The sequence below is a fragment of the Mauremys mutica genome, chromosome 16 (genome assembly GCF_020497125.1).
Source record: "Mauremys mutica isolate MM-2020 ecotype Southern chromosome 16, ASM2049712v1, whole genome shotgun sequence".
Taxonomy (NCBI): domain Eukaryota; kingdom Metazoa; phylum Chordata; order Testudines; family Geoemydidae; genus Mauremys; species Mauremys mutica.
The window spans coordinates 29,477,695-29,505,602 of record NC_059087.1 but is presented as its reverse complement, the minus strand read 5'-3'; the positions used below and the strand labels follow the sequence as shown (position 1 = coordinate 29,505,602).

General features: G+C 47.4%; 1 protein-coding gene across 3 annotated transcripts in view; it reads right to left on the bottom strand.

The window, feature by feature from the left end:
- Positions 1-27,908, bottom strand: part of MORC2 (MORC family CW-type zinc finger 2) — a 104,082-nt gene that overhangs the window by 34,380 nt on the left and 41,794 nt on the right. For all 3 annotated transcript variants that reach the window (XM_044990461.1, XM_044990459.1, XM_044990460.1), the window contains exons 9-12: positions 27,736-27,861; positions 7,814-7,893; positions 2,778-2,860; positions 1,650-1,735 (exon numbers count right to left, since the gene is read on the bottom strand). In XM_044990461.1, coding sequence (XP_044846396.1) covers positions 1,650-1,735; positions 2,778-2,860; positions 7,814-7,893; positions 27,736-27,861 — 375 coding nt within the window. The remainder of the gene's footprint in view (positions 1-1,649; positions 1,736-2,777; positions 2,861-7,813; positions 7,894-27,735; positions 27,862-27,908) is intronic.

Here is a 27,908-nt window from a genome sequence, read left to right as displayed (position 1 = left end):
CTGTTTTGGTTATGAAAAAAACCTTCAAAATGTGGAGTGAGTATAACCAATTCATAGACATCTGCCTGAGTTTGCAGAAAGCCTGAAATCAACAGATTCTGGCACGGCCTACCCCAGCCATTTTATATGGGTGCTTACTCAATGACAATGATGACCATTAACAACAATGACATCTGAAGTATTTCACTGCTCATGAAAGCATGTAAGAAAGGTATATTAAGATCTATACCTGCATTTCCCAAAGTGGGAAGGGAATTAATCAGGATGTGTACGCACAGAAAGTATACACATTAAGCAAGTCAGTTAAGTCTAACACCACCTTGTGGAGTCGCAGGGCGAATTCCATTTCCTTGAAGGAGGCTCAGCTTTTGATCTCGTCATATGAATTTGCAATGGAAAAAAAGGTCAACAAAGCTCTCACCGGCATACTACTGTTTTCTTCTATGGGCTCATCTACTGTAGCAAAACTACCAAGATGAATCATGTTATAAGACAACAGTCACCCAATCTTGCTGTGACATGTTACTGAGGTCAGATCTACACCTGTGAATTAAAACGGACATAGCTATATTGCTCACAGCTGTGAAAAATTTCGTGTCCACTGTAATTCCCACTGTAGATTGTTAGTTTGACAAAAGAATTCTTCAGTCAACCTAGCTACTGCCTCCCAAAAAATGGATAAACTACACTGATCGAAAAATGCTTTCAGTCAAAGAAGGAAGCTTCTACACAATGGCGCTACGATGGCATAGTTGCAGTGCCATAACTGTGCCATTGTAGAGTAAAGATAGCCTGAGTTCTATTACAAACCTAGTGCCACCACTGGGTAGCGTGGTTATAGTATGATTTGGTCCCATCCACTCAGGCAAAGCCAAATCATGCTGGAGTGGCTATTGCATTAGATTGCAACCCCCTGATCATGCTAGTGCAGCCCTAACCTCATTTTCTGGTAGTAAAGAAAGTCTTCAGGACATAATAAACGTATCATCTTTGTGAGTTTCCAGCACACAATATCACCAAGAGAGCAGGGAACGCCCCCCCATTTACCTCAATGGGAGAGAACTTGATTATGAACACTTAGGATGACCTCTCCGGTACTCATAATACTGAAGATGTCCAGCTAACGTGCTTATCCAGAATGGCTTTATGGACCCCTCAGGTCCTGACTTTGCATTCATTTGAAATGATGTTTTATGGGGATACGCAGGCCAGTGTTGTCTAAACAAAAACAGTCCACTATTCCTTTCACTGCTGGACAATTAAGTTGCTTGGTATCAACATTAAATTGCCCATCCCAAGAGATTACTATCTGGATTACAAAACAGTGTGGATTTCTATAAAACCAGGCTCGCAAACCACAACAAATACATTTTAGCAAGTTCAGTAAAGAAGATGGGCATGGGGAGCCCCAAGCTATCAGAACAGCAAACTCCTCTCAACAAGGTCACCTTGCAAGGTCAAAGGTGCAAAGCTCTGAATACCCTCACCTACATGGGCTTCAGAGTAGCACTGGATATGTTCCTCCAACAAGGCCAATTGGGTGATCCCTTGGGATGAGGCAAGATAACAAAGGGACACCTGCTACAGCCTGAGAGGGCTACGGAGTAACAGCTCGGGACAACTGAAGCCCCAAGTGGCTTTGTACTCACCGCTGCTTTGCCTCCTTGATCCGCCGCTTGACATCAGCCTCTCTACGCATGGTTATGGCTGTGTTCTGGACTTGCCGTAGAGTCACCTGCAGACATGAAGCATCTCACAATAAAACCAAAATTAAACATTTCTGTAGCATCTCTCCTTCCAAGGATCCAGTAGCATTTTACAGACTTAGACACAGAAATCTTCTCACTAGCCACAGTAAACAATGAAAACAGCTACCTCTGGGGTGAAGCACAATTATTTAACCACCCTCAGCAACATTACACAACAGATTAGAAGAGGAAACAAAGAATCCTGTATCCAACTGAAACAGTAGGGGGAATTTAGGAAGGCAAAATGGAATTTAGCTAATACTAATACGCCAACACAGTGCTGTGGATTAAGGAATTTCGTTTTACAGTACTTCTCACGAAAAATCAAAGCAACCTCTAGTAGTAGGTTGATGCATTTTTAATACTGAGTGCCACCTTACTGATCGCCTGGTATTTCCTTGAAGGTCTCCCATCCAAGTACTGACTGGCCTAGCCTTGCTTAGCTTAGTTTCCAGAGCTGGCATGAGTGTTGCACAAGGTGCAGCTTCAGAGGAATACCACTTATGAGAAAAGAACAAAAATTCTAGCTACAAAGAGGGGAAATTTAGGACCAAACTGCAAGCCCAACAGAAGAGTGGAAGCCATAGAAACAGCCTGAATAGTGGTAAAATTCCAGATTTCTTCACATTCCTCCACTCTCTTTAGAGCAACGGCATTGAACAAAGGACCTTTACAATCAAGCTGACCAGCACCCTATACTGACACTCTGGCAGAGTCTCGCCTGTCCACTGCACATACATCCTGGGGTACTTCACTCCATGCAGAAGCAATGCTCACATGGCTCCCTCAACTGAGTGGAAACAAGACACTGTCAAACCCTGCAAAATGTAGGCACATCTGTTGAGGAAAACAGACATTAAGGATGCCTGGGAAGACTGAGCACAGAATCAACCCAATAGCATCTCCAGCAGAAATGGCCACCTGTCCACACAAACACCGGTTAGTACTTGGTACTACCAACTCCACTTAGCTCAGGGAGGGGTGGCTCTGAACCCTCAGCAAACAGGCAGAGAAATGCAGACGTCTCACCCTGGAGTCTCGTGTGAGATCCCCGCCCAGGCGAAGTTCAAGTGCACGGGCTTTACTCTCTGCCTCTCGAGCCTTCTCCTCCGCTGAAAGATATACAAAGAAGTAATGTTAATATATAATACTCAAGAACGCGCCACCAGCATGCATGGCACTTCCCAGAAATCTATATCCCAGAGAGCTTACAGTCTACATCTGACTAATACAGGCAAGGGAGAGATGACAAGCTGACATAAGAAGGTACAAAATAAAATCTTGGACACAAGAGGTCAGACTATCAAATGTGAGCCTAAGGCTGGGCAAATGAGGGGAAGCTAGTGCTCGAAGTGAGGAGAGTGGAGGAAAGCCAGCCACCAGTGAGTCAGAAGGAGATCTCTAAGCAGACACAAGGGTGTTGTGGGCACTGGGGGTGAGGGCAAGATGTAGAAAGAATAAAAGGCACAACAGCACAAGTAGGAGTCAAAGGGAGCATCAAGGTGTGAAGGATGGCAGAAAGTAGGTGAGTAGGGAGAGAGAAGGACTGAGAGGCAGAACTGTGCAATGCTGTGAAAGCAAAGACAGAGTTTAAACTTGATGTAGAAAGAGGCAAGAAGTTAGTGAAGGGACTTGAGTTGTGTGTGTGGGGAGGCATAAAATATTAGGGTTAGAAGGGATCTCAGGAGGTCATCTAGTCCAAACCACTGCTCAAAGCAGGACCAATCCCCAAACAGAATTTTACCCCAGTTCCCTAAATGGCCTCCTCAAGGACTGAACTCACAACCCTGGGTTTAGCAGGCTAATGCTCAAACCAATGAGCTATCCCCCCCAAAAAATCATAGATTATCAGAGTTGGAAGGGACCTCAGGAGGTCATCTAGTCCAACCTCCTGGTCAATGCAGGACCAATCCCCAACTAAATCCCCAAATGGCCCCCTCAAGAGTTGAGCTCACAACCCTGGATTTAGCAGGCCAATGCTCAAACCACTGAGCTATCCCTCCCCCCTATAGTTGGGTGGGAAAAGGTTACTGTAACAGTAATTTCTTAAAGAGACTGAAGAGGGGAGAACCTTGGAGGAATTAAGTGAATTTTGCCTGGAAAGGCTCACATTTGTGTTATGTACAAAGCACAATATTATGAAGATTAATCTAAAATAGCAATCCGAGCATATTTGTTCTTAATTGCCAGCGTCTTCATGCACACTCACATCTACATAACAGCCCATTTGGTAGCTTGAGACACTCAATTGCGAGAGGAGTGAAAGAGACAGGATGGTTCCTGACTCTAGCTGGTGGCATCAAAATTCAGACCACCCATTGGTCTATCTACATGACACTCCAACCACATCCACAGCTGTCTCTATGCATACCTCAGTTAGAAAAATGAGAAGTTACTTACCTTGCACAATAGGAAGAGATCTTCAAGATGTGCTGTCCATATGCATATTCCACTAATGGGTGCACATGCACTTCATGTGCTGCAGTTTGCAGTCTTTTGGCCAGCAGTGTCTATATGGTGCCAAAAGTCATCTCATGCTTCATGTCGAAGGCATTCAAGGGCAGAGCAAGCCAACTGCCACTTAATTTCCTCTCAACAGCAGAATCCAGGTGTAAGGACTCTGAGGTAGAGTAAACGGAGGGCAGGCAGTGGAACATGCATACCAACAAAACATCCTGAAGAACTCAAATTATACAAGGTAAGTAACTTGTCATTCTCAGGTGCTTGTCCATATACACATGCCACTAATGGTGACTTCCAAGCAGTGATCCTGTGCCACGGAGCTTGGAGTCTTCAATAAAACAAGAACTGCAGCACCACTTCACCAAAGGCAACATCAGACCTGGAGGGATTCATCCCGTGCAGAATGTTTTGTGAATGTGTGAACCAACATCTAAGTTGCCCATGCAGATGTCAGAATAAACACATTCTGTCGGTATCCTGAGTGTTTGTCATTGTGTCCCTGTCTTCAGGATATGGTATTGTAATACCCATTGTGGTTTTCCTCTGTTTTACATCCATTGGTTAAGGAGGTTTAAGGGCTCTGAGCTTCACGCTCTGGTAACCGTTAACAACCGAGTGCGTCTTGCTTATGTTGTTTATTGTCTGAAGGGGTCCTCGTTTAGTTTACTGACTAGTGACATAATAAATATTTGTGTGTTGCACCTTATTCTGCCTCTGTCTTAATAAATCACCCGATGATAGATGCAGAAGGGGGTGGGATCTGCAGACAGCCCATCTTCTGATCTGTGTAGACCATAGTTAAACTGTTTTGGGCTAACACTACTGGGTCCAGATTGTGTTGGGCTGCCTATAAGGACATTTCCCACCCACCCATTTCGAAGAGTAGGTCTGTCTAGCAAAAGGTTTTATGTTTAGTTCGAGAATTTCCTGAACCTGCAGAGAGCAGTCTATCAGTAGTGCTCAACAAGCCAACATTCAAGGCATCAGGTGCAATGACTGCAGATCTGACCTTGCTTCTGAGACATTATGTCTGGGCAGAATGGGAGGTGTAAGTGAAGCCGCCTGGATATCTGCAATAGTCTGGTTAGTCAGTCAAACTGTCTCAGCCAGTAAGAGGTTATTGGGTAACAGAAGTTCATAGCCTTATCCAGTCTGATCTGTGGGGATCAAGGATATGAGTCCTTGAGCTCAACCAAAGAGAAAGGTATCTGGTAAAGACCCAGGGCTCAGACCCCTCCTGGAGCAGAAGTATGAGCATTTGGTGTTTTCCTCTGTGGCAAAAATGTCTATTATGGGAGTCCCCACTGATGGAATACTGGCTCTAGGCCTGACTTCTTGAGCAGATTTGCAGTAACCAGCCATGAGTGGCTGTAGCAGAAGTCTGCTAGGTCACTGCTGATCCCTGGAATATGTACAGCCAATGTGGCTTCCCTGTGTTTATGATAGCACATCCAAAGTCTGATGGCTTCCTAACAGAGAGGAGATGACCACTGGATAGGGACTGGATGAGGCTGGCTTGTTCACTACCAGGACTCTGGAGCTCTTCTCCTCTGGGTCTGAAAAGACTTCCATGGATTGCTACAAGAGAAGGTGCTTCAACCTTGCATCTCACCGGTCCTTGCAGAGAATGATAAGCACACCAAACATATCTGTATATGAGACTCTCCTACACATCTGTATAAGAGACATCTACTGTGTCCATCTTTCAGAGGTATGAGTCCATCACGGATTGGATAGGGCTTGAAGCCTGCAGATTTTGAGACCACCATGTTAAGAAGCACTGTATGAGAGGGTCTAACCATCACTACTCAGTCTAGATAAGTCAACATAGATCACAGTGGTCATGTCAAAGAATCAGAACAGTTCTGTAGAAGATTTTTGAGACAATTTAGCCAAAACTAGGAATCATCGGGTTGGACACTCACCAGATTAAGACCTGCTGCCACAGGTGGTAAGAGGGAACCGAGGATGGGTCTTCGCCACCCCACCCTTTATGCCCTTCCATGGGAGCATAAGTTGGTACAGGGCACCTACACAGCTCTGACGGACACTGCTAATCAAAAAACCCTCCAGTCTCACAAACATGGGCACTGCCAGTAGGATCTACACTGACACATACCTGAAGAACTCACTTTATTCATTTCTGTTAGTTTTCAAAGGAATCTTTGCATACATATAGAGAGGGGAGGTAAATGCTTCTCAACCTAACATTATGAATTTGTTCAACTGACCAAACCTAACGTCATCCTGTACTGTCAGATTCAAATGCAGATTCCTCCACTGGACATTTCACTTTCTTCACAGAGAGGAGCAAGAAATCTTTATTCTTATTTCTAGATTTGGTTTTGCTCTCCGTGAAGGAGGGAGAAGAGTGTATAGAACAGGGGTCCCCAACCATGGCGTCCGCTGGGGCGTCTAAGCATGCCCGTGTACTGGCCGGCGGACGAGCATCTGCCGAAATGCCGCTGACAAGCAGCGTCATCCAAAGGCATCGCCGCCGAAATACTGCTGATTTTCGGTGGCATTTCAGCAGCGATGCCTCTGGATGACTCTGCTTGTCGGCGGTATTTCGGCGGGGATGCCTATTGATGTTGCCGCTTGTCCGGCGGCATTTTGGCGGATGCTTGTCTGCCGCCACAGTCTTCTGTGGCTTGTTGTCTGGCGCCCACCAGACGAAAAAGGTTGGGGACCATAGCATGACAAGGTGGGAAGAACTAAGATGAGTATCCCACTCTGTAAAGAATAGGACCCCTCTGCAGACACCTTCAGAGTAATTTCTAGAACCAGACTAGCTGAAACAATAAAAAGAAGTCTCCTTGTGAGTGACTGCTCCTTTAAGGTGGGGGACGTGAGGGAATAACAGAACCAAGAGGTTCCACGGTACTGAAAGAAGAGAGCAGCAGCATAGGAGAAACAAGGAGGAAGCTGCTATTTGGCTCCAAAAGGAGTAATGGAGGAGACGGAAGATATACACAAATGTTTGGCAATACAGAAAAGGGAGAGAAAACAAAAGATGGTGCCAGAGAAAATTAAAGGGAAGGATGAAAAGAAAACTAAAGTTCCAATGGAAACATGACTGATTCATCGCCACCTCCATTTCCCCCTCACTCTTAGACTTAGCGACTGATTGTCAGAGCCCCCTGCCCCACTTCCAATCTCTGCCAGATATGGGGGCACATTTACCCCTGTATAGAGACAAACTTCCCAGGAGGGAACAAAGTAATCAGCTCTAGGGAAAGGAGAAGCAAGTAAGGAAAACTAAGGTAATGATTTCTGTGTGGGGAGTTAGGGATAATGGTCCCTTGGGATAATACATGCACAGGTTAGACAATTAGTGTGAGAAAGAGGAGAATGTTTGTGTGGTTAAGGGAAGTGTTATTTTCTGGATCTCTGAACTCCATATAGAATGCTCACAGAAGGAATCACCTGGGAAGCTAGTTCTGTGCAACAGAGGGAAAAGGCTAGGCTTATCCATATGACCATCAGACACGTATAGGCAGGGCATCTGAGCAATCATGGCATTCACTACAACTGTTGCCATTACAAGGCAAGTCAGAAGGCCAAGCCTGGCTTCACCATTCCTGCACACACCCGGGACCCACCTATCCGAGCCATGTGCTCCGCTTTCTTCACCTCCTGCTCCGCACGGGTCTTGAAGCGGTTTGAAGTGTATTTATACATCCTGTGATGAACAGAATGTATTTATTAGTGATTCCATCAGCCATCTCATGCACAACTATACAAAGGCTGCATGTAGCAGGAATGGCAAAACAGTCCACAGATTATGCAACGTGCCAGAGGCCACCATCAGCCTTAATAACCATCTTGTCCAGAGACTAAAGGTCCTCACATTCCATTCTCCTCACCAAAAGGGAGACCCTTCATGCAGCCATTCCCTCACCCAACCCAGAACCTCCTGACCAAGTTATGCTGATCTCTCAAGCAGTCCTCCCCCCAAAGTCTGCATTGCGTATGCTATCATATCATATTTAAAGTAGAACTGGGCAAACATTGTGAAGATGAAGGTTTGGGAACCTCAAACAAATTTCTGACCTGGCAAAAACAGAATTTGTGAGCATCATTTCTTGTCATTTAAATCCATCCCATTTGGGCACAGGACTGGGAAAAGGGTTCTATTCTTAGCTCTCCCACTAAGTCACGTTGTGACCTGCAAAAATCTCTTAGGAATCCATTTTCAAAATTAGTCACGGATTTTTGGCTTTTAACTTGATACCCCTTGGGTCTGGTTTTTAAGAGGTGCACAGAACCCACAAACTCCAAAGCCCATGGGAACTAGGGTTTCTCAGATGGCAGAAGATCACCTTATTTTTAGCCCTGGTCTACATTGGGGGGGGGGGGGGGAAGAATCGGTCTAAGTTACGCAACTTCAGCTACATGAATAACTTACCATGGTGAGTCGACTGCTGCGGCTCCCCCATCGACCCTGCCTGTGCCTCTCGCAGAGCTGGAGTCGATGGGAGAGCGCTCGATAGATGTGATAAATCGATCCCCGCTGGATCGATCACTGCCCGCCGATCCAGCGGGTAGTGTAGACATACCCTTAGAAGGCTCCAACAACAGGGATTCCAGAACCTCCCTTGGAAGCCTATTACAGTGCTTAACTATCCTTACAGTTACAAAGTTTTCCATAATATCTAACCTAAATCTCCCTTGATGCAGATTAAGTCGACTATTTCTTGTCCATTCTTCAGTGGACAGAGAATTGATCATTGTCCTCTTTATAACAGCCCATAATATATCTGAAGATTTATCAGGTCCTCCCTCAGTCTTCTTTTTTCAAGACTAAACATGACCATGAGGAAAGATTATTTAAAAAAAACGGGAAAGTTTTTTAAGCCTTTTATCATTTTTGTTGCTGTCCTCTGGACTCTCTTCAATTTGTCCACGACTTTCCTGAAGTGTGGCGTCCAGAACTGGACACAGTGCTCCAGCTGAGACCTCACCAGGGTCAAGTGGAGTAGAACAATTACCTCCCATGTCTTACATATGATACTCCTGTTAATATACCCCAGAAGGACACGAGCCTGTTTCGCAATTGCATCACATTGTTGGCTCGTATTCAATTTGTCATCCACTGTAGCCCCCAGATCCTTTTCATTGTTCCCCATGTTGTATTTGTGCATCTGATTTTTTCTTCCTAACTGCAGTACTCTGCACTTCACTGAATTTCATCTTGTGGCATTCACCGTCAATGTCATTTTTAATTCTAATCATTTTATAAAAGACACTCTCCACTCCATTATCTAAACCATTAATGAAAATATTGACTAGTACTGAACTCAGAACAGATTCCTGTGAAAACCCACTAGATGTATCCCCCCATTTTGACAGTGAACCATTGATAACTACGGAGTACAATCTTTCAACAGTTTTACACCCACCTTATAGTAATTTCATGTAGACATTATTTCCCTAAAAGCAGCAAAGAATCCTGTGGCACCTTATAGACTAACAGACGTTTTGCAGCATGAGCTTTCGTGGGTGAATACCCACTTCGTCCGATGCAAGTAGTGGAAATACTGATTATTTCCCTAGTTTCCTTATGAGAATCAAGTATCAGAGGGGTAGCCATGTTAGTCTGGATCTGTAAAAGCAGCAAAGAGTCCTGTGGCACCTTATAAACTAACAGACGTATTGGAGCAGGAGCTTTCGTGGCTGAATACCCACGTCGTCAGATGCATGTCACTTATGAGAATGTCACTTAGGTGTATGACAAGTCTTACTAAAATCAAGATATATCACGTCAACAGCTTTCTCCCCAGCCACTAGGCCAGTAACCCTGTCTAAGAAGGAAGTTACACTGGTTTGGCATGATTTGTTCTTTGACAAATCCGAACCAGTTATTTCTTTATAACCCTATTTTCATCTAGGTGCTTACAAAATGATTGTCTTATAATTTGTTCCATAATCTTTCCAGGTATCAAAGTTAGGCTGTCTGGTCTAGAATTCCCCAGGTCCTTTTTATTCCCCTTTTTAAAGGCAGGGTGTTCATGTACCCGTCTCCAGCCATCTGAGACCTCACCCATCCTTCATGAGTTCTCAAAGATAACTGCTGACAATTTTGAGATTGCTTCAGCTCGTTCCTTAAGTGTCCCAGATGTGTATTCCACTTCAGTGTGTGTGTGTGTGTGTGTGTGTGTGTGTGTACACCCAACGTGCTGGAACATTTTGTCTAGCCATACCCATAGAGGGATGGCACTTACACCTCGTGGCTGTGGCTCTTCCCCTGGCTATATCAGGTAGTGCCACCCCAACCCTCATCAGTTTCTTTGCACCGAAAGTCTGATGCAGAGGGGATTGAGGGTGGGTTGTGGAATACATGCCTGCATCACTTCTCAAAGAACCACAATGACAATAAGTAACCATTTCTTCTTCTTTGAGTAGATGCAGACATGTATATCACTTAGATGACTCACAAGCAGTACCCCAATCTGGAGGCAGGGCTTGGAGTCTGCTGGAATAAGGATCACAGGACCGCCCCTCTGAGGCCTGTGTCCACTCTGGACGATGCAGTAATAACACAGTGGTCCGTAAACATATATGTGGCCAGCCTCCAAATGTCCGGTATGGAAATGTCATTGAGGAATGCTATCAACGTCGCTTGCGCCCTCATGGAGTGAGCTCATATCCTCTGAGAAGGCATAACCAAAGCTATTTCATATGCAGTCTTGATACAAGATCCATCTAGAGATGGTCTGAGCAGAGACCGCTTGTCCCTTCACGCAGTTCGCATAGGAGACAAACAGGCAAAGTAAAGCACGAAATGGTTTAAGTCCTATCTAGATAAAATGCCTGACATCCCCTGACATCCAAGTTATGGAGACGCCGTTCCTAAGGGGAAGAGGACCCGTGTTTTTCCCGAAGTCGCAAATTCATCTGAATCAGGCGGTATAACTGAGATGCCACCTTGAACAAAAACTTTGGGTGCAGTCAAAGTGTCACTTTGTCCTTGGAGAATTGAGTGTAAGCTGGCTTGGCCATGAGGGCTTGCAACTCGCACACCCTTCTTGCACATGTGATAGCTATCAGGGACACAGTTTTCTGAGACAGAAGGGGCAGTGGACAGGACGTAAAAGGCTTGAATGACAGGCCCATGAGAGCAGCCACAACCATATTTAGGTCGAAACGGGCACCGGTTTTCGGACCGGAGAATGAAAAGTGGAGAAACCCTTTCCGAAATCTCATCACCATGGCATTGGAAAAAATTGACTACTCTTGAATGGGGGATGAAACGATATTGCTGCAAAGCACACTCTTAGTGAACTGACCACAAGGCCCAATTTCTGAAGATGTAACAGAATGTTGCAGTGAAATTGACAAGATAGCCAACAGCTAATGTAAATAAATCAGTGTCTACACTGCATGGCCCTAACTGCACCAACATAAGCCCTATGTCTCTGGTGGAGGTGGAGTTATGATGCTGGTATAGTAGGGCACTTACATCAGCAGAAGCAAGTCTGGAGTATAGACACTGACATAATTAGGTTGATGTAAGCTGCCTTATATCAGCTTAACTGTGTAGTGTAGACCAGCCCTTTGTTTTCCTTTGTCGCAAACAGGTTGATGGTGCGGACACCCCCATGTGGCAAAGATGACCTGGAGGACACGCTCCTTCAGAAATCACTTGTGGTTCAGGGAGAAGACCCTGCTGAGATGGCCTGTGAGATGATTTTGCACTGTTGACTGCTACCGGAGTGATGTCTTCTTCGATGCAAAATTGCCACAGATTGATCACCTCCACACAGAGTAACCTGGAATGTGCTCCCCCTTGTCTGCTCACATAGTACATCATAGTGGTAACATGCGAACCACTGAGTGTCTTATGCGGTCCCCGAAGGCACAACATACATTGTGGATGGCCCAAAGTTCCAACACATTGATATGGAGCGAGGCTTCCTGTTCTGACCAGATGTTCTGCAACTTTAACGAGTCCAGATGTGCTCCTCACCCAGAAGAGAAGTGTCAGGTGGAGAGGGCCAAGCGAAAGGGACTCCTTGGCACACATTGTGTGAGGACTCTCACCAAGGCAAAGAATCTAGGACTGGTGGACGCAGGTGAACCAAACTGTGCAGAGAATGCATGGCAGGGTGGTAGACTGTCCTGAACCACATCGCCAGGTTGCGCCTTCTCCCTCTTCAGAACAGGACCACTTGCGTGCAAGTGGACATGCAACCCAACAGGCTCAGGCACATGGGGACTGTCGTGGAGGGCTGAGATTGCAGACTGAGGAAGAGCTGTGCATTGCCTGGAAGCGGTCGGTCAGCAGGAACGCCTCGACCTTGTGGAATCTAACAGGGCTCCAATGAACTGGATTTTTTGAATGGGAGCTGAACAGGAGAACCGTATACTGAAAGTGGCATTCTCCTGCCACAAAACAAAAACTTTCTATGGCTCAGGAGAATTGCCACATGAAAGTAGGTCCAGAGCAGCAAACTAATCATTCTGAAACTGCGCGGGGAAGATCGCTGATAGAGTGATCATGTGGAATCTCACATACTTGATAGATTTGCTGAGGCTGTGAAGATCGAGAATGGGTCTCCTCCTCCCCTTGGATTTCAGTATCAGGAAGCACCAGGAGTAAAAGCTGTGTCCAGAGTGCTCTGGCAGAACTTCCTCCACTGCTCCCAACGTCAGAGAGCTGACCTGCTCAATGAGAGTGTTTTGTGAGAGGGGTCCCTAAAGAGGGATGGGGAGGGGTGTGGAAAGGGGCTGTGGAGAGGAACTGGATTATGTAGTCCAATCTGACAGTGTCTAGGACCCAGCTATCAGAAGTAATCGAGTCCCAAGCACTGTAAAAGTGGGCCAGCCTGTCCCCAAAGGGATGGAGGAACAGAGAGGGTAGTGTAATGACTGGACCAGTGCTCTAGACTCAAGAGTCAAAATGGGTACTCAGCCAGCGCTGGGGGGGAGGGAGCATGGAGTGCCCAAAGCCTGAGCCTGACTGCATCCTCTTTTGGGATCTATCCCCTTTCTAGGGTATTCCCGTTGTTTCGGGGGAAAAGATTGCACAAAGAAATGCTGTGGGCAATACTATTGCTGCACCCCATAGTGGTGTCTTTGCGTGGACAGCACATACACTCCCAAGGATCTCACAGTAGCCCAGGAATCCTTAAAGGATTCAGTGCAAAAAAAAAAGCATGCCTGGGAATAAGACTCGGCTGTCAAAGGGCAAGTCTTCAATGGCTTTCTAGATATCCAAAGCAATCCCTGAGTTTTGCAACCAGGAAGCCGTCCTCATAGTTTCTGCCGAGGCCCTGACCCTGGCCAAGGAGTCCACAACATTGAGGGTGGACTGCAGGGACATTTTGGCTACCAAGCAGTCTTTCACAATGAATACCAGGAAACTCCTCATGTGAGGCCTTGAGCAACTGGTGATTGAATTTAGACATGGCTGACAAATTGAGGAAATCATATTTGGACAGCAAAGCTTGTTGATTTGTGATCCTCATCTGTAGGGATGGTGAGGTATAAATCTTCTTGCCCAGAAGAACCAATCACTTGGAGTCTCTGTCCTTGAGGATAAACTGGAACCTACCCTGCTGGAACCTCTTACCACCACCACTACAACCAGGGAATTCGGGGCCCGATGGGAATAGAACCTCTCAAATTCTTGCATGGGAAGAAAATACAAAATAGCGCTTTTCCATGCACTTAGTCACTGGTGGTACCGAGGCCAGTGGTGTACTCCACAGGGCTTTCGCCAGCTCAAGGAGCACATCACTATTAGGGAGGGCCAGTCTCCCAGGAATGGCAGGCTGTAAAATGTCCACCAGTTTGGTGTTCTCTTGGAGAAACTCCTCCTGGATGCCCAGGGATCCAACAACATAGTGTAAAAGATCCTAATACACCTTGAAGTCTTCTGGAATAGAAGGGGAGGATGAACAAGGAAGTATGGCATCATCCGGTGACAAGGATGATGGGCTTGGCTGAGCCAAAACCAACTCTCGCTCCCAGGAAGACATACCTGGGAGGACTCTGGCAGCTCAGCAGAGGGGAAGATCATTGATGTCTGGGTTTACGGCTAATCCAGGTGACTTCAGCTTTGAACAGGATGAAGAGCAGGATCTCTGAGAGCAAGGAGCATCCCACTGAGTCCAAGGAGGCCACTGATATGGGTAGGGCATTGGTGGTCAGTAGCGGCCAGGACATGGACCTCTATCTCAGCCACGGGGCACATGACAACTCTGGGAGTCATATTGGTCCTCTGGCGGTCCCCTGAGTTCATTGGGTAATGCAGAGTGGCAGGATGACGACTCCAACTTGGAATCAGAGACCCAGGAGGAGCGACGCCTAAAGGTATCGCCAGGCGTTCTGATTCATCCATCGCCCAGAATGAGGTGTGGATCAGTGTCCCTGATGAAAGCAGTACTATTGGCACCAACCACGAGAGGCAGCAGCACTCTCTGAACGCCACTTGAGTCCACTTCTTGAACAACCTACAGAACAACCAACGCTTTTTAAGGTGGGACTCACCAAGACAAAGCAGGCACAGCGTGTGGGGATCGCTGTTGGGGATTACTCCTCCACATGAGGGACCGCAATGAGGAACACTATCTACTAACTATACAATAAACTAAATGCAAGGTTGTGCGACTACAACCATACAAAGCTCCGATTCCAACTACAGGTGGTGAGAAACAACTGAGAGGGGTCAGAGTGGTGCCACCTCATATAGCCGGAGAGGGGACACAGTCATGAGCATCACCCCTCCACAGTTACTGCTACACAAAACCTTCCAGCTCCAGCACGCTGGGCATGCACACACCTGAGCTGAATACACACATCTACGCGAAGAACTGCCAGCTCTACAGAACTCCTTTATCCCTTAGATTTTCTTTCCATGGATCTTACCTATCAGTTCTGAGTTCCTTAGAGTCTGCTTTTTTGAAGTCCTTATTCTGCTTCTCTCACTCCTTCCCCTTTCTTTAGAATTATGAAATCTATAATTTCACGATCATTTTCACACAAACTGATTTCAACCTTCATATTTACAACCAATTCCTTTTAGTCAGAATTAAGTCTATAATAGCTGTCCACCTGGCTATTTCCTCCATCTTCCAAAGGGGCTTTTCCCTCCTGCATTTGGTGCAAGAGGCTCATGGCCCTTCGAGACAGAGTACAGGATCTTGAGACCAGAGTGGCTGAACTGGAGGAACTAAGCCCTGGTCTACACTACGAGTTTAGGTCTAATTTAGCAGCGTTACATCGATTTAACCCTGCACCCGTCCACACAACGAAGCCATTTTTTTCCAACTTAAAGGGCTCTTAAAATTGATTTCTGTACTTCTCCCCTGACAAGGAGATTAGCGCTGAAATCGACCTTGCCAGGTTGAATTTGGGGTAGTGTGGTCGCAATTTGATGGTACTGGCCTCAGGGAGCTATCCCAGAGTGCTCCACTGTGACCGCTCTGGACAGCGCTCTCAACTCAGATGCACTGGCCAGGTAGACAGGAAAAGGCCCGCGAACTTTTGAATCTCGTTTCCTGTTTGGCCAACGTGGCAATCTGCAGGTGAGTGTGGATCTCATCAGCAAAGGTGACCATGATGGAGTCCCAGAATCACAAATGAATTCCAGCATAGACCAAACGGGTGGTACGGGATCTGATCGCTGTATGGAGAGACGAATCCATGCTATCAGAACTCCATTCCAAAAGACAAAGTGCCCAAACATTTGAAAAAATCTCCAAGGGCATGAAGGACAGAAGCTATAACAGGGACCCGTAGCAGTGAAACTTAAGGAGCTGAGGCAAGCCTAGCAAAAACCCAGAGAGGCAAACGGCTGCTCCGGGTCAGAGCCCCAGACATGCCGCTTCTATGATGAGCTGCATGCCATTCTAGGAGATGCCCCTACAACTACCCCACCCCTGTGCTTTGATTCCGTCAATGGAGTAGCATGCAACAGGGATGCGAGTTTTGGGGACAAGGAAGATGATGAGGAGGTTGAAGATAGCTCACAGCAAGCAAGTGGAGAAACAGTTTTCCCCGACAGCCAGGAACTGTTTCTCACCCTGGACCTGGAGTCAGTACCCCCCGAACCCACCCAAGGCTGCCTCCCGGACCCACCAGGCAGAGAAGGGACCTCAGGTGAGTGTACCTTTGTAAATATTAGACATATTATAAGCGTGTTTAATGATTAATTTGCCCTGGCATTCACCACCAGTACAACTACTGGAAAAGTCTGTTAACGTGTCTGGAGATGGAGTGGAAATCCTCCAGGGACATCTCCATAAAGCTCTCCTGTACTCCCAAAGTCTTTGCAAAAGGTTTCTGGGGAGGGCAGCCTTATTCCATCCTCCATGGTAGGCCACTTTACCACGCCAGGCCAGTAGCACATAGTCTGGAATCATTGCATAACAGAGTGTATGGTCCCAGTGTTTGCTGGCATTCAAACAACATCCGTTCTTTATCTCTCTGTGTTATTCTCAGGAGAGTGATATCATTCATGGTCACCTGGTTGAAATAGGGTGATTTTATTAAGGGGACATTCAGAGGTGCCCGTTCCCGCTGGGCTGTTTGCCTGTGGCTGAACAGAAATGTTTCCCGCTGTTAACCACGCGGTGGGGGGAGGGGTGAAGCGATCATCCCAGAGAACTGGGTGTGGGGTGGGGAGGTTAGTTGGGTTTGTGCTGCACGTTAACTCAAAAACCGCAGCCCCTCCTTTTAAATTGTCAACCCATTTTAAATGGCCAACCCAACAGCTGCTTGGTATGGGAAATGAGGGCGCTGTTGTTTGAAACCATTCCCACATGTTATGAAGGTTAAAGAAGCCAAAAGACTCTCTTACCATGGCTGCCTGCAAGCCAAATTCTGTTGCCCAGCCCTGCGTGAGTGATCTCTCACATCAAACCAGCATACCCTCAATAAGAGGCAAAATGCGACCTTGTACCGAAAGCACGTGCTATGTAATGTTAACAACAAGGTTTACCGTGAAAGAGTCTACCCATTGTTCTCTAAAACATGTCTTTTTAACTACCACTCTCCCCTTTTTTTCCTTCACCAGATGCATATGTTTCAATGCTCACACTATCTTCTCCTTCCCAGAGGCTAGCAAAGATTACAAGGTGAAAAAAACCACACTCACGATGAAAAATTCTGAGCTCATGCAGTCCTCCCACACTGAAAGAGCCCAGCAGAATGCGTGGAGACAGACAATGTCAGAGTTCAGGAAAGCATACTGAACACGAGGACAGGTGGCAGGCTGAAGATGATAGGTGGCATCAGCTTGGTCACAGAAGGCAAGAGGCAATGCTGAGGCTACTGGAAGAACAAACTGATATGCTCCGGCGTATGGCTGAGGTTCAGGAAAGGCAGCAGGAGCACAGACCGCTGCTGCAGCCTCTGTGTAACCAACCGTTCTCCTCCCCAAGTTCCATAGCCTCCTCACCCAGACACCCAAGAACGCAGTGGGGGGGGACCTCTGGGCAACCAACCACTCCGCTCCAGAGGACTGCCCAAGCAACAGAAAGCTGGCCTTCAATAAGTTTTAAAGTGCAGTGTGGCCATGTCCTTCCCCACCCCTTCCAGGCTACCTTGGCAGTTATCCCCCCATTTGTGTGATGAATTAATAAAGAATGCATGAATGTGAAGCAACTATGACTTTATTGCCTCTGCAAACAGTGATCAAAGGGGAGAGGGGAGGGTGGTTAGCTTACAGGGAAGTAGAGTGAACCAAGGAGAGTTGGGGGGGGTTCATCAAAGAGAAACAGAACTTTCACATCGTAGCCTGGCCAGTCATGAAACTGGTTTTCAAAGTTTCTCTGATGTGCAGCGCGCCCTCCTGTACTCTGCTAACCCTCTTGGTGTGTGGCTGCGCATAATCAGCAGCCAGGCGATTTGCCTCAACCTCCCACCCCGACATAAACATCTCCCCCTTACTCTCACAGATATCGTGGAGCACACAGCAAGCAGTAAAAACAATGGGAATATTGGTTTTGCTGAGGTCCACCCGAGTCAGTAAACTGCGCCAGCGCGCTTTTAAACGTCCAAATGCACATTCTACCAACATTCTGCACTTGCTCTGCCTATAGTTGAACAGCTCCTGACTACTGTCCAGGCTGCCTGTGTACGGCTTCATGAGACTTGGCATTAAGGGGTAGGCTGGGTCCCCAACGGTTATTTTCTGGTCTGGGAAGAAAGTCCCTTCCTGCAGCTTTTGAAACAGACCAGAGTTCCTGAAGATGTGAGCGTCATGTACCTTTCCCGGCCATTCCACATTGATGTTGGTGAAATGTCCCTTGTGATCCACCAGTGCTTGCAGCATTACTGAAAAGTACCTCTTTCGGTTTATGTACTCACTGCCTTGGTACTCCGGTGTCAAGATAGGGATATGGGTTCTGTCTATCGCCCCACCACAGTTAGGGAATCCCATTGCAGCAAAGCCGTCCACTATGACCTGAACATTCCCCAGAGTCACTACCCTTGATATCAGCAGCATTTTGATTGCGTTGGCTACTTGGATCATAGCAGCTCCCATAGTAGATTTGCCCACTCCAAATTTATGCCCAACTAACCGGTAGCTGTCTGGCGTTGCAAGCTTCCACAGGGCTATCACCACTCGCTTGTGAACTATGAAGGCTGCTCTCATCTTGGTATTCTTGTGCTTCAGGGCAGGGGAAAGCAAGTCACAAAGTTCCATGAAAGTGCCCCATGCATGCGAAAGTTTCGCAGCCACTGGGAATCGTCCAAGACATGCAACACTATGCGGTTCCACCAGTCTGTGCTTGTTCCCCGGGCCCAGAATCGGCGTTCTACAGCATGAACCTGCCCCATTAACACCATGATGTCCGCGTTGCCAGGGCCCGTACTTTTAGAGAAGTCTGTGTCCATGTCCTCAACACTCTCGTCACTGAGCTGCTGTCACCTCCTCACCTAGTTTTGCTTTTGCAGGTTCTGAGTCTGCATATACTGTAGGTGGGGGGGAGCAAATTAATACAAAACAAATCTGGTATCTTTCTTGTTTTGATCCACTCCATCTCTCTTATACATCTTAGGCTGGCAGCAGATGGTGCAGTATGACTCCCAGCCATCATCGTCTTCTGGCTGCTCACCAGAAGACGGTGCAATACAACTGCTAGCCATCATCGTCTTCTGGCTGCTCACCAGAAGACTGTGCAATACAACTGCTAGCCATCATCGTCTTCTGGCTGCTCACCAGAAGACGGTGCAGTACAACTGAATCTCCATGAGATGAAACTTAAAAAGAGAATGACCTGAAGTCACTCCCATTTATGTCCAGGCGCCCTGACAGACCTCACTGAGGTCTGCCAGGAGCACCCATGTCTGCCCAGGCGCCCCTGATCGACCTCATTGAGGTTGACTAAAAGAGCACCCCGGAGACGATGACAATGGCTACCAGTCGTAATGCACCGTCTGTTGCCAAAAGGCAATGAACTGCTGCTGTGTAGCAATCCAATGCCACATCTGCCAGCACCCAGGAGACATACAGTGACAGTGAGCTAAGAGGGCTCCATGCTTGCCATGGTATGCATCTGCACGGGTAACCCAGGAAATAAGGCTCGAAACAATTGTCTGCTGTTGCTTTCACGGAGGCAGGGCCTGATGACATGTACCCAGAACCACCCACAACAATGTTTTTGACCCATCAAGCACTGGGATTTCAACCCAGAATTCCAATGGGTGGCAGAGACTGCGGGAACTGTGGGATAGCTACCACGGTGCAACACTCCGGAAGTCGACGCTAGCCTTGGTACTGTGGATGCACTCCACCGAGTTAATGGTCTTAAGTGGGGACACACACACACAATCAACTGTATAAAATCAATTTATAAAAAAATTGACTTCTATAAATTGGACCTAATTTCGTAGAGTAGACATACCCTAAGGCCTGGTCTACACTAGGACTTTAATTCGAATTTAGCAGCGTTAATTCGAATTAACCGTGCACACGTCCACACCAGGAAGCCATTTAATTCGACCTAGAGGGCTCTTTAGTTCAAATTCGGTACTCCACCCCAACGAGGGGAGTAGCGCTAAATTCGACATGGCTATGTCGAATTAGGCTAGGTGTGGATGCAAATCGAACATACTAGCTCCGGGAGCTATCCCACACTGCACCACTCTGTTGACGCTCTGGACAGCAGTCCGAGCTCAGATGTTCTGATCAGCCATACAGGAAAAGCACCGGGAAAATTTGAATTCCTTTTCCTGTCTGGCCAGTTTGAATCTCATTTCCTGTGTGGACGTCGTGGCGAGCTCAGCAGCACTGGCAGCGATGCAGAGCTCTCCAGCAGAGGAGTCCATGCAATCTCAGAGTAGAAAGAGGGCCCCAGCATGGACTGACCAGGAAGTCTTGGATCTGATCGCTGTGTGGGGCGATGAGTCTGTGCTTTCGGAGCTGCGCTCCAAAAAACGGAATGCAAAGACCTACGAGAAGGTCTCCAAAGCCATGGCACTCAGAGGATACAGCCGGGATGCAACGCAGTGCCGCGTGAAAATCAAGGACCTGAGACAAGGCTACCAAAAAATCAAAGCGGCAAACGGATGCTCCGGAACCCAGCCCCAGACATGCCGCTTCTACGAGGCACTGCATGCCATTCTCGGTGGGTCTGCCACCACTGCCCCACCAGTGACCGTGGACTCTGAGGATGGGATAGTGTCGAGGGGCAGTTTCTCGGCGATGTTCGCCGATGGGAAAGATGAGGAAGGGTTTGTGGAGGACGAGGCAGGCGACAGCGGTTACAATACTGCTTTCCCCGACAGCCAGGATCTCTTCATCACCCTCACAGAGATCCCCTACCAACCCTCCCCGGCCGTTAACCCGGACTCCGAATCAGGGGAAGGATCAGTCGTTAAGTGCTATAAACATGTAAACATTTATTTTTTAACAAAACAGGAATAAAAACTATATAAAAAGAAGGTCAATGCATATAGGGATCGAACAGAAATCCTCTTGGGACAGTTCTACGAAGCTCTCGGAGAGGTACTCGAAAAGCCTCCGCAGGAGGTTCCTGGGGAGAGGTGCCTTGTTGGGTGCTCCATGGAAGCACACTCTTCTGCGCCAGGCCATCCTGAGGTATAATGGGAGCATTGCCTCGACCAGCATCGCAGCATAGGGCCCTGGTCTGTGCAGGGACTCACGCAGCATGCGCTCTCTGTTTCTCCTGGAGACCCGCCTCAGGGTGATCTCACTCGGCGACTGCTGCATCTAATTAGGGGAATTACTTTAATGTTACTATTGTGAATGCTTGACTTTTCCTTTGCATAACAATGACCGTCGTTTAACAGCCACGTGTTGGAGGCTGCAGAGGAAAAGCATACAGGGATCTTTCCCGGGGACAGCCGCGAGGGGCTGGAACAGGGTCAGACTTTATGCTTTCCAGATTGCCTGCAGCAGGAGGGCACTGCTATCCATTAACTGTTAAGCAGCCTAAAGTTTACGGCTTACCAGGCCTGGCTGCTACACAGATTCTGCTGTCCTGCCCCGCTTGTCCGATCTCCAGTGCAAGACCCCAGGCAATGAAAGCGAATGCCGAAAATTCGAACTTGTCCTGAGAGCACATGAGATTAGGTGCCCTGTATGGTCTTGTTCACAGAAACTGAGTAGACTGTGTTCAGTGTTCGCAAACATGTATCTTTGGAAGGAAATCACTTCCTTTTTCCCATCACACAGCTGCGGCTCTTTCCCGAACTGCCCCGGCATCCCCCTCACAGAGGCTGGCGCAGATTAGGCGGCGAAAGAAAAAGACTCGGGACGAGATGTTCGCTGAACTGATGGCCTGCTCCAGAGCCGAGGCGGCCCAGCAGAGCCAGTGGAGGGAGACCCTCTCTTAGCAGCAGCGCTCACACAGCGAACGGGAGGACAGGTGGCGGCAGGAAGACCAGCAGGCGACTCAAACGCTGCTTGGACTAATGAGGGAGCAAACGGACACGCTCTGGCGCCTTGTGGATGTTCTGCAGGACCGCAGGCAGGAGCAGAGAGCCCCCCTGAACTGTATCTGCAACTGCCCTCCCCCGCCACAAAGTCCTGTAGCCCCCTCACCCAAAATCACAAGAAGGAGGGGCGCTAGGGGCTGTGAAAACTGTCACTCCACCCCAGCAGAGCGCTCATGTACCAAACAGCTCTCATTCCCTAAAGTATGAGAATTGCTTGCCTTCCTGGCTCACCCGATCCCAAATCCCAGTTTCATCCCCCAACTGTGTAGTTGAGTATTAAAAATAGTTTGCTGTTCATTACTGTTTCCGTCATGTTTCTTTGCAGAAGACTTTGTGTGAAGGGGGGGAAGGGGTTTGTTAATTGCATAGGACAGCCACCATTAACAGGGTACAGACATGGGGGCAGGATCAACAGCAGGTCACACACAGAGTGCAGTCACTAGGCACCCGGGTCACTCTGCGAGGTGTCTGCTGCCACAGGTCTGTAGCCCTGAGGATTAATCTGTTGGTCTGTATAAAATGTCTTTTTGATAAAAGTGTGTAGGCTGCATAGATTAATAGAATTATTTACAATAAGCTGTAATGCAAGATACCTAGAAGCTTCTAGGCCAGATATCCTGGCCTATTTCCTCTGTGACGCTGAAAGCAACCTTTAAGACCCTTACTCAGAAAAGTAATAATAGGATACAAACCTACGCAAAATGTCTAGGGACCTTTTGAATGTCTGCTAACCTTTCACCTAGATAGGGTGAAAAGTGGGGTTTTTCTGCCCACAAATCTAACACGTACACCACAAGATACGTATATAGATGTCATTAATACGCACACAAAAGGTCAGCCTATGAAAACAGGTACCCTCACCTTTCCATGGGGGAAAGACAAATTTGGGCATAGGAGGAAGGATTTCTCCCTATAAAAAGGGTGACAATCCTCCATTAGACGGGCGATACACCTATCTATTTTCTTATCGTCTCAACCTACTTCGAAGCCTCTTTCTCCTACGAAAGCTGTCAATACTAAGTCGTAGTATTAATTCTTTTCACAGCTGTAAGTATGAACAAATTCTTATTTCTGCTTCACCTCTAAGCATTTAGTTTATAGAGGGCTAAAACTCATAACTATACTTCCTCTATCAGAGGTGTGAAATTCATTCTAGTGCTATTGCTATTTAGAACTGTGATATTTTGTAACTTTGTAATCTCAAACTGCTTTTAACATCTTATATTTACTTCTTGTTTCATTGATTTTATATAAAAGGTCTTGATTGACTAGCTCTGTCTCAGTGTAAGTTTTCTGTCAGATACCCCAATCTCCTTGTATAAATTCTGTGAAGCCTGATTCAAGACGAACTTTATCTTCTGATCACACATATTGGCGAGCCATACCCATATTATTAATATCTATTAAATTATTAATATTATTAATTAATTAGAAAATTAATTATTAAATAAAACTAAATTAAGTGGATAAATTCCACTGTCCCTACTAACCCTCCCCAAATCAGGCTACAGGTCAGTCTGGGAGGTGTATGTTGCCCCAGGGTCCGAGCGCCTGGCATCCACAAATGGCAAGGCAGGCTGCCCTTACCATGCCCTTCTACCCTAGCCATGAACCTCTCCGATGCCCTGAGCCCCAGCCAGAGCCATCATCCCCCCACACCTACTCACCCTTCCCACACACCCCTCACCCCTTCCTGCAAACCCACCCCTTCCTGCACACCCTCCAGTAACCGTCCTCCCCCAGAGACCGCTGTAGGAGCAGGAGCCTGTCAGTCCTCGAGTGTAGAAGCGGTCTGTACATCACTGCACACCGTACCCACCACAGTCTGCGTCCCTGTTGGAACCCTTGAACGAGAATTCGTTAGTAAAGAAAACTTTGTTAATTAAAAATGTTCCAATAACTTTATTTTTAAACGTCTGTTGGAAGGGGGGAAACCTGGTGAACGGGGTATGTAACCGCTGAAAAAAGTCAATAGTAACTGAAACAGGGGCAGGTTCAGCTTCTCTGTAAAGAGACTGGCCAGTCATAGGTTACCCTGCTCTCTGAGGAACCTAGCTTTCAAAGCCTCCCGGATGCACAGCGCTTCCCGCTGGGCTCTTCTAATCGCACGGGTGTCTGGCTGAGCGTAATCAGCAGCCATGCGATTTGCCTCAACCTCCCATCCCGCCATAAAGGTCTCCCCCTTGCTCTCACAGAGATTGTGGAGCACACAGCAAGCTGCAATAACAATGGGGATATTGGTTTCGCTGAGATCCGAGCGAGTGAGTAAGCTCCTCCATCTCCCCTTGAGACGTCCGAAAGCACACTCCACCACCATTCTGCACTTGCTCAGCCGGTAGTTGAAGAGCTCCTTGTCACTGTCCAGGGCGCCTGTATAGGGCTTCATGAGCCAGGGCATTAGCGGGTAGGCTGGGTCCCCGAGGATCACTGTAGGCATCTCCACATCCCCAACACTTACTTTGTGGTCCGGGAAGAAACTACCTTCCTGCAGGCGTCTAAACAGACCACAGTTCCTGAACACACGCGCGTCATGAACCTTGCCCGGCCACCCGACGTAGATGTTGGTAAAACGTCCCCTATGGTCCACCAGTGCTTGCAGCACCATTGAAAAGTAGCCCTTTCGGTTAATATACTGGCTGGCCTGGTGGGCCGGTCCCAGGATAGGGATGTGAGTGCCATCTATAGCCCCACCGCAGTTTGGGAATCCCATCGCAGCGAAGCCATCTATGACGACCTGGACGTTTCCCAGGGTCACCACCTTTGAGAGCAGTAGGTCAACGATTGCGTGGGCTACTTGCATCACAGCAACCCCCACGGTAGATTTGCCCACGCCAAAGTGGTTCGCTACTGACCGGTAGCTGTCTGGCGTTGCAAGTTTCCAGAGGGCTATGGCCACTCGCTTCTGCACACTCAGGGCTGCTCGCATCCGGGTGTCCTGGCGCTTCAGGGCAGGGGCCAGCAAGTCACACAGTTCAAGGAAAGTGCCCTTACGCATCCTGAAGTTTCGCAGCCACTGTGATTCATCCCAGACCTGCAGCACTATGCGGTCCCACCAGTCCGTGCTTGTTTCCCGGGCCCAGAATCGCCGTCCCATAGCATGAACGTGACCCATTGCCACCATAATCTCCACGGCGCGGCGTACCGTGCTTTGTGAGAGGTCTGTGCCACTCTCACACTTCATGTCCTCACCGCGCTGCCGGAGCCTCCTCGCCCGATTTCTCAGCAGCTGACTGTGGAAGAGGTGTTCGATAAGGTGCGAGGAGTTGACAACGGCCATAAGTGCAGCGATGATCGCAGCGGGCTCCATGCTCGCAGTGCTGTGGCGTCCGCGCTGTCACTGACCAGAAAAGTGCGCGAACAGAGTTCCTGTCGGCGCTTTCAAGGAGAGAGGGCGGGAGTGACGGTTGAATGACGACAGTTACCCAAAACCACCCTCGACACATTTTTCCCCCAGAAGGCATTGGGGCTCTACCCAGCATTCCAATGGGAAGCAGGGACTGCGGGAACTGTGGGATAGCTGCCCAGAATGCACCGCTTCCAATGTCGACGCTTGCCCCGTTAGTGTGGACTCACAAAGTCGAATTAGTGTCCTTAGTGTGGATACACAAATTCGAATTCATCAGGTCGAATCCACAAATTCGACCTAAGTTAAATCGAACTACTCTTGTAGTGTAGACATACCCTAAGAGAGACAGAAAAATACAGAGACAAGATGTTCTGGAACACAGCAGAACAATCCAACCCACAGTCTGATAGCGTCTGTGCTGTTGAGGAGGAGGAAAGTGTCTGGGAACGAGGAACATCATGCAGCAGCAGAGGGAATTGATCCCATAGTTGGGACCATCCTTCACGATGATGTCATGGTATCCTCTCACACTGAAGATTTCTCTCCAGGGGAGGGAACACCTCTTATTAGGAAGAGACAAGTAATAGTGTTTAGAGAATCATAGGACTAGAAGTTACCTCAAGAGGTCATCCAGTCCAGTCCCCTGCACTCAAGGTAAAACTAAATATTATCTAGATCACCCCTGAAAGGTGTGTGTCTAACCCTCTCTTAAAAATCTCCAATGATGGAGATTTCACAACCTCCCTAAGCAATTTACGCCAGTGTTTAACTACCTTCACAGTTAGGAAGTTTTTCCTAATGTCCAACCTAAACTGCCCTTGCTGCAATTTAAGCACGTTGCTTCTTGTCCTATCCTGAGATTAAGGAGAACAACTTTTCTCCCTCCTCCTTGTACCAACCTTTTATGTACTTAGTTTTATGAAAACTTACGTCCCCTCTTCTCCAGGCTAAACAAACCCAATTTCTTCAACCTTTCTGCATAGATCATGTTTTCTAGACCTTTAATAATTTTTGTTGCTCTTCTCTGGACTTTCTCCAATTTGTCCACATCTTTCATGAAATGTGGCACCCACAAATGGGCACAATGCCCCAGCTGAGTCCTAATCAGTGCAGAGTAGAGTGGAAGAATGACTTCTTGTGTCTTGCTTATAACACTGACATATGGCATATGGAAAGTCTAGGAGGCCAAATTTAGGCTGCTAGGTAAGAGATTAAAGTCCAGGACTGCCATGGTAGCATTTTCCAAAATTATTTCAGTTCCATGGATAAATTGCCCTGTTCTGTTCGTTCCTTCTGATGCATCTAGGGTGACCAGATGTCCCAATTTTATAGGGACAGTCCCGATTTTTGGGTCTTTTTCTTATATAGGGTCCTATTACCTCCCACCCCCATCCTGATTTTTCACACTTGCTGTCTGGTCACCCTAGATGCATCTAGCACCAGTCACTGTTGGAAGACAGGACTCAACATGGCCATTCTTATGTTCTCAAACAAAAAGTTGTTCCCAATACACTCCAAGAACTTATTGGATATTTTGGGTTTTGGAGTGTTACCTTTTCAACAGATGTCAGGATAAAGTTCCCCATTATTACCATGTCTTGTGTTTTGGATATTTATTTGTCATTTGTTTTAGAAATGCCTCATCTATGTCCTCCTCTGATTTGCTGGTCTATAGCAGACCCCTACCATAACATCACCTGTTTCCTCCCCCCCCCCCCCCCAGTCTGACTCCATGGATTTGGAAGTTGATGTCTGAATAGGTTTAAAATGAGGAAAAACCAACTTTGCCCAGAAATCATATAAAGTTAAAACTGCTGTATCTAAAAAGACCACCACCACACACTTAGTGTTCTAGACACTCAGCCTACTTTCATTTCCACATGATGTAATTTTCATAATACCCCAGGTGGGAATTTCCCAGCCATACCCAACTGGTTATTGCTGTCTGAAACAAAGTTGTGACATGGCCAAGAACATGACCTTCACTCCTCTGTATGCCCTGAAAGGGAACTGAACCCCATCGGTTCCAAGTAGGATTTTCAGAAGCCTTGGCCTTTTCCTTAACTTTAACGAGAGCAGAGGTAGGCAAACGCTGATCGCTATTGAAAATCTTGCTCTATGAGTTCAAATTAGACACTGTTGCTTGATTTTTATGGCTTCTACATGGTCATATACATGGCAAATATACCCAGCAAGCTACCAGGGATATAACGGGACCACGGGGGCCTTGTGGCTGAACGCGGTCCCCTAAATCATGGTTCCTACCTGGGCTTGTAGAGGCAGCAGGAAAGTCGCTTGGTTTGCACTTTGTGTCCGTGGATGAAGATCCTCATTCTGGGATCAATATAAAGGACAGCAGCATAGGCACGGAAGGAGCGACGCTCTGGCTTCCTGCAAGAGGAGGGAGCTTACAGAAACCAGATAGTCTAGTCAAACCC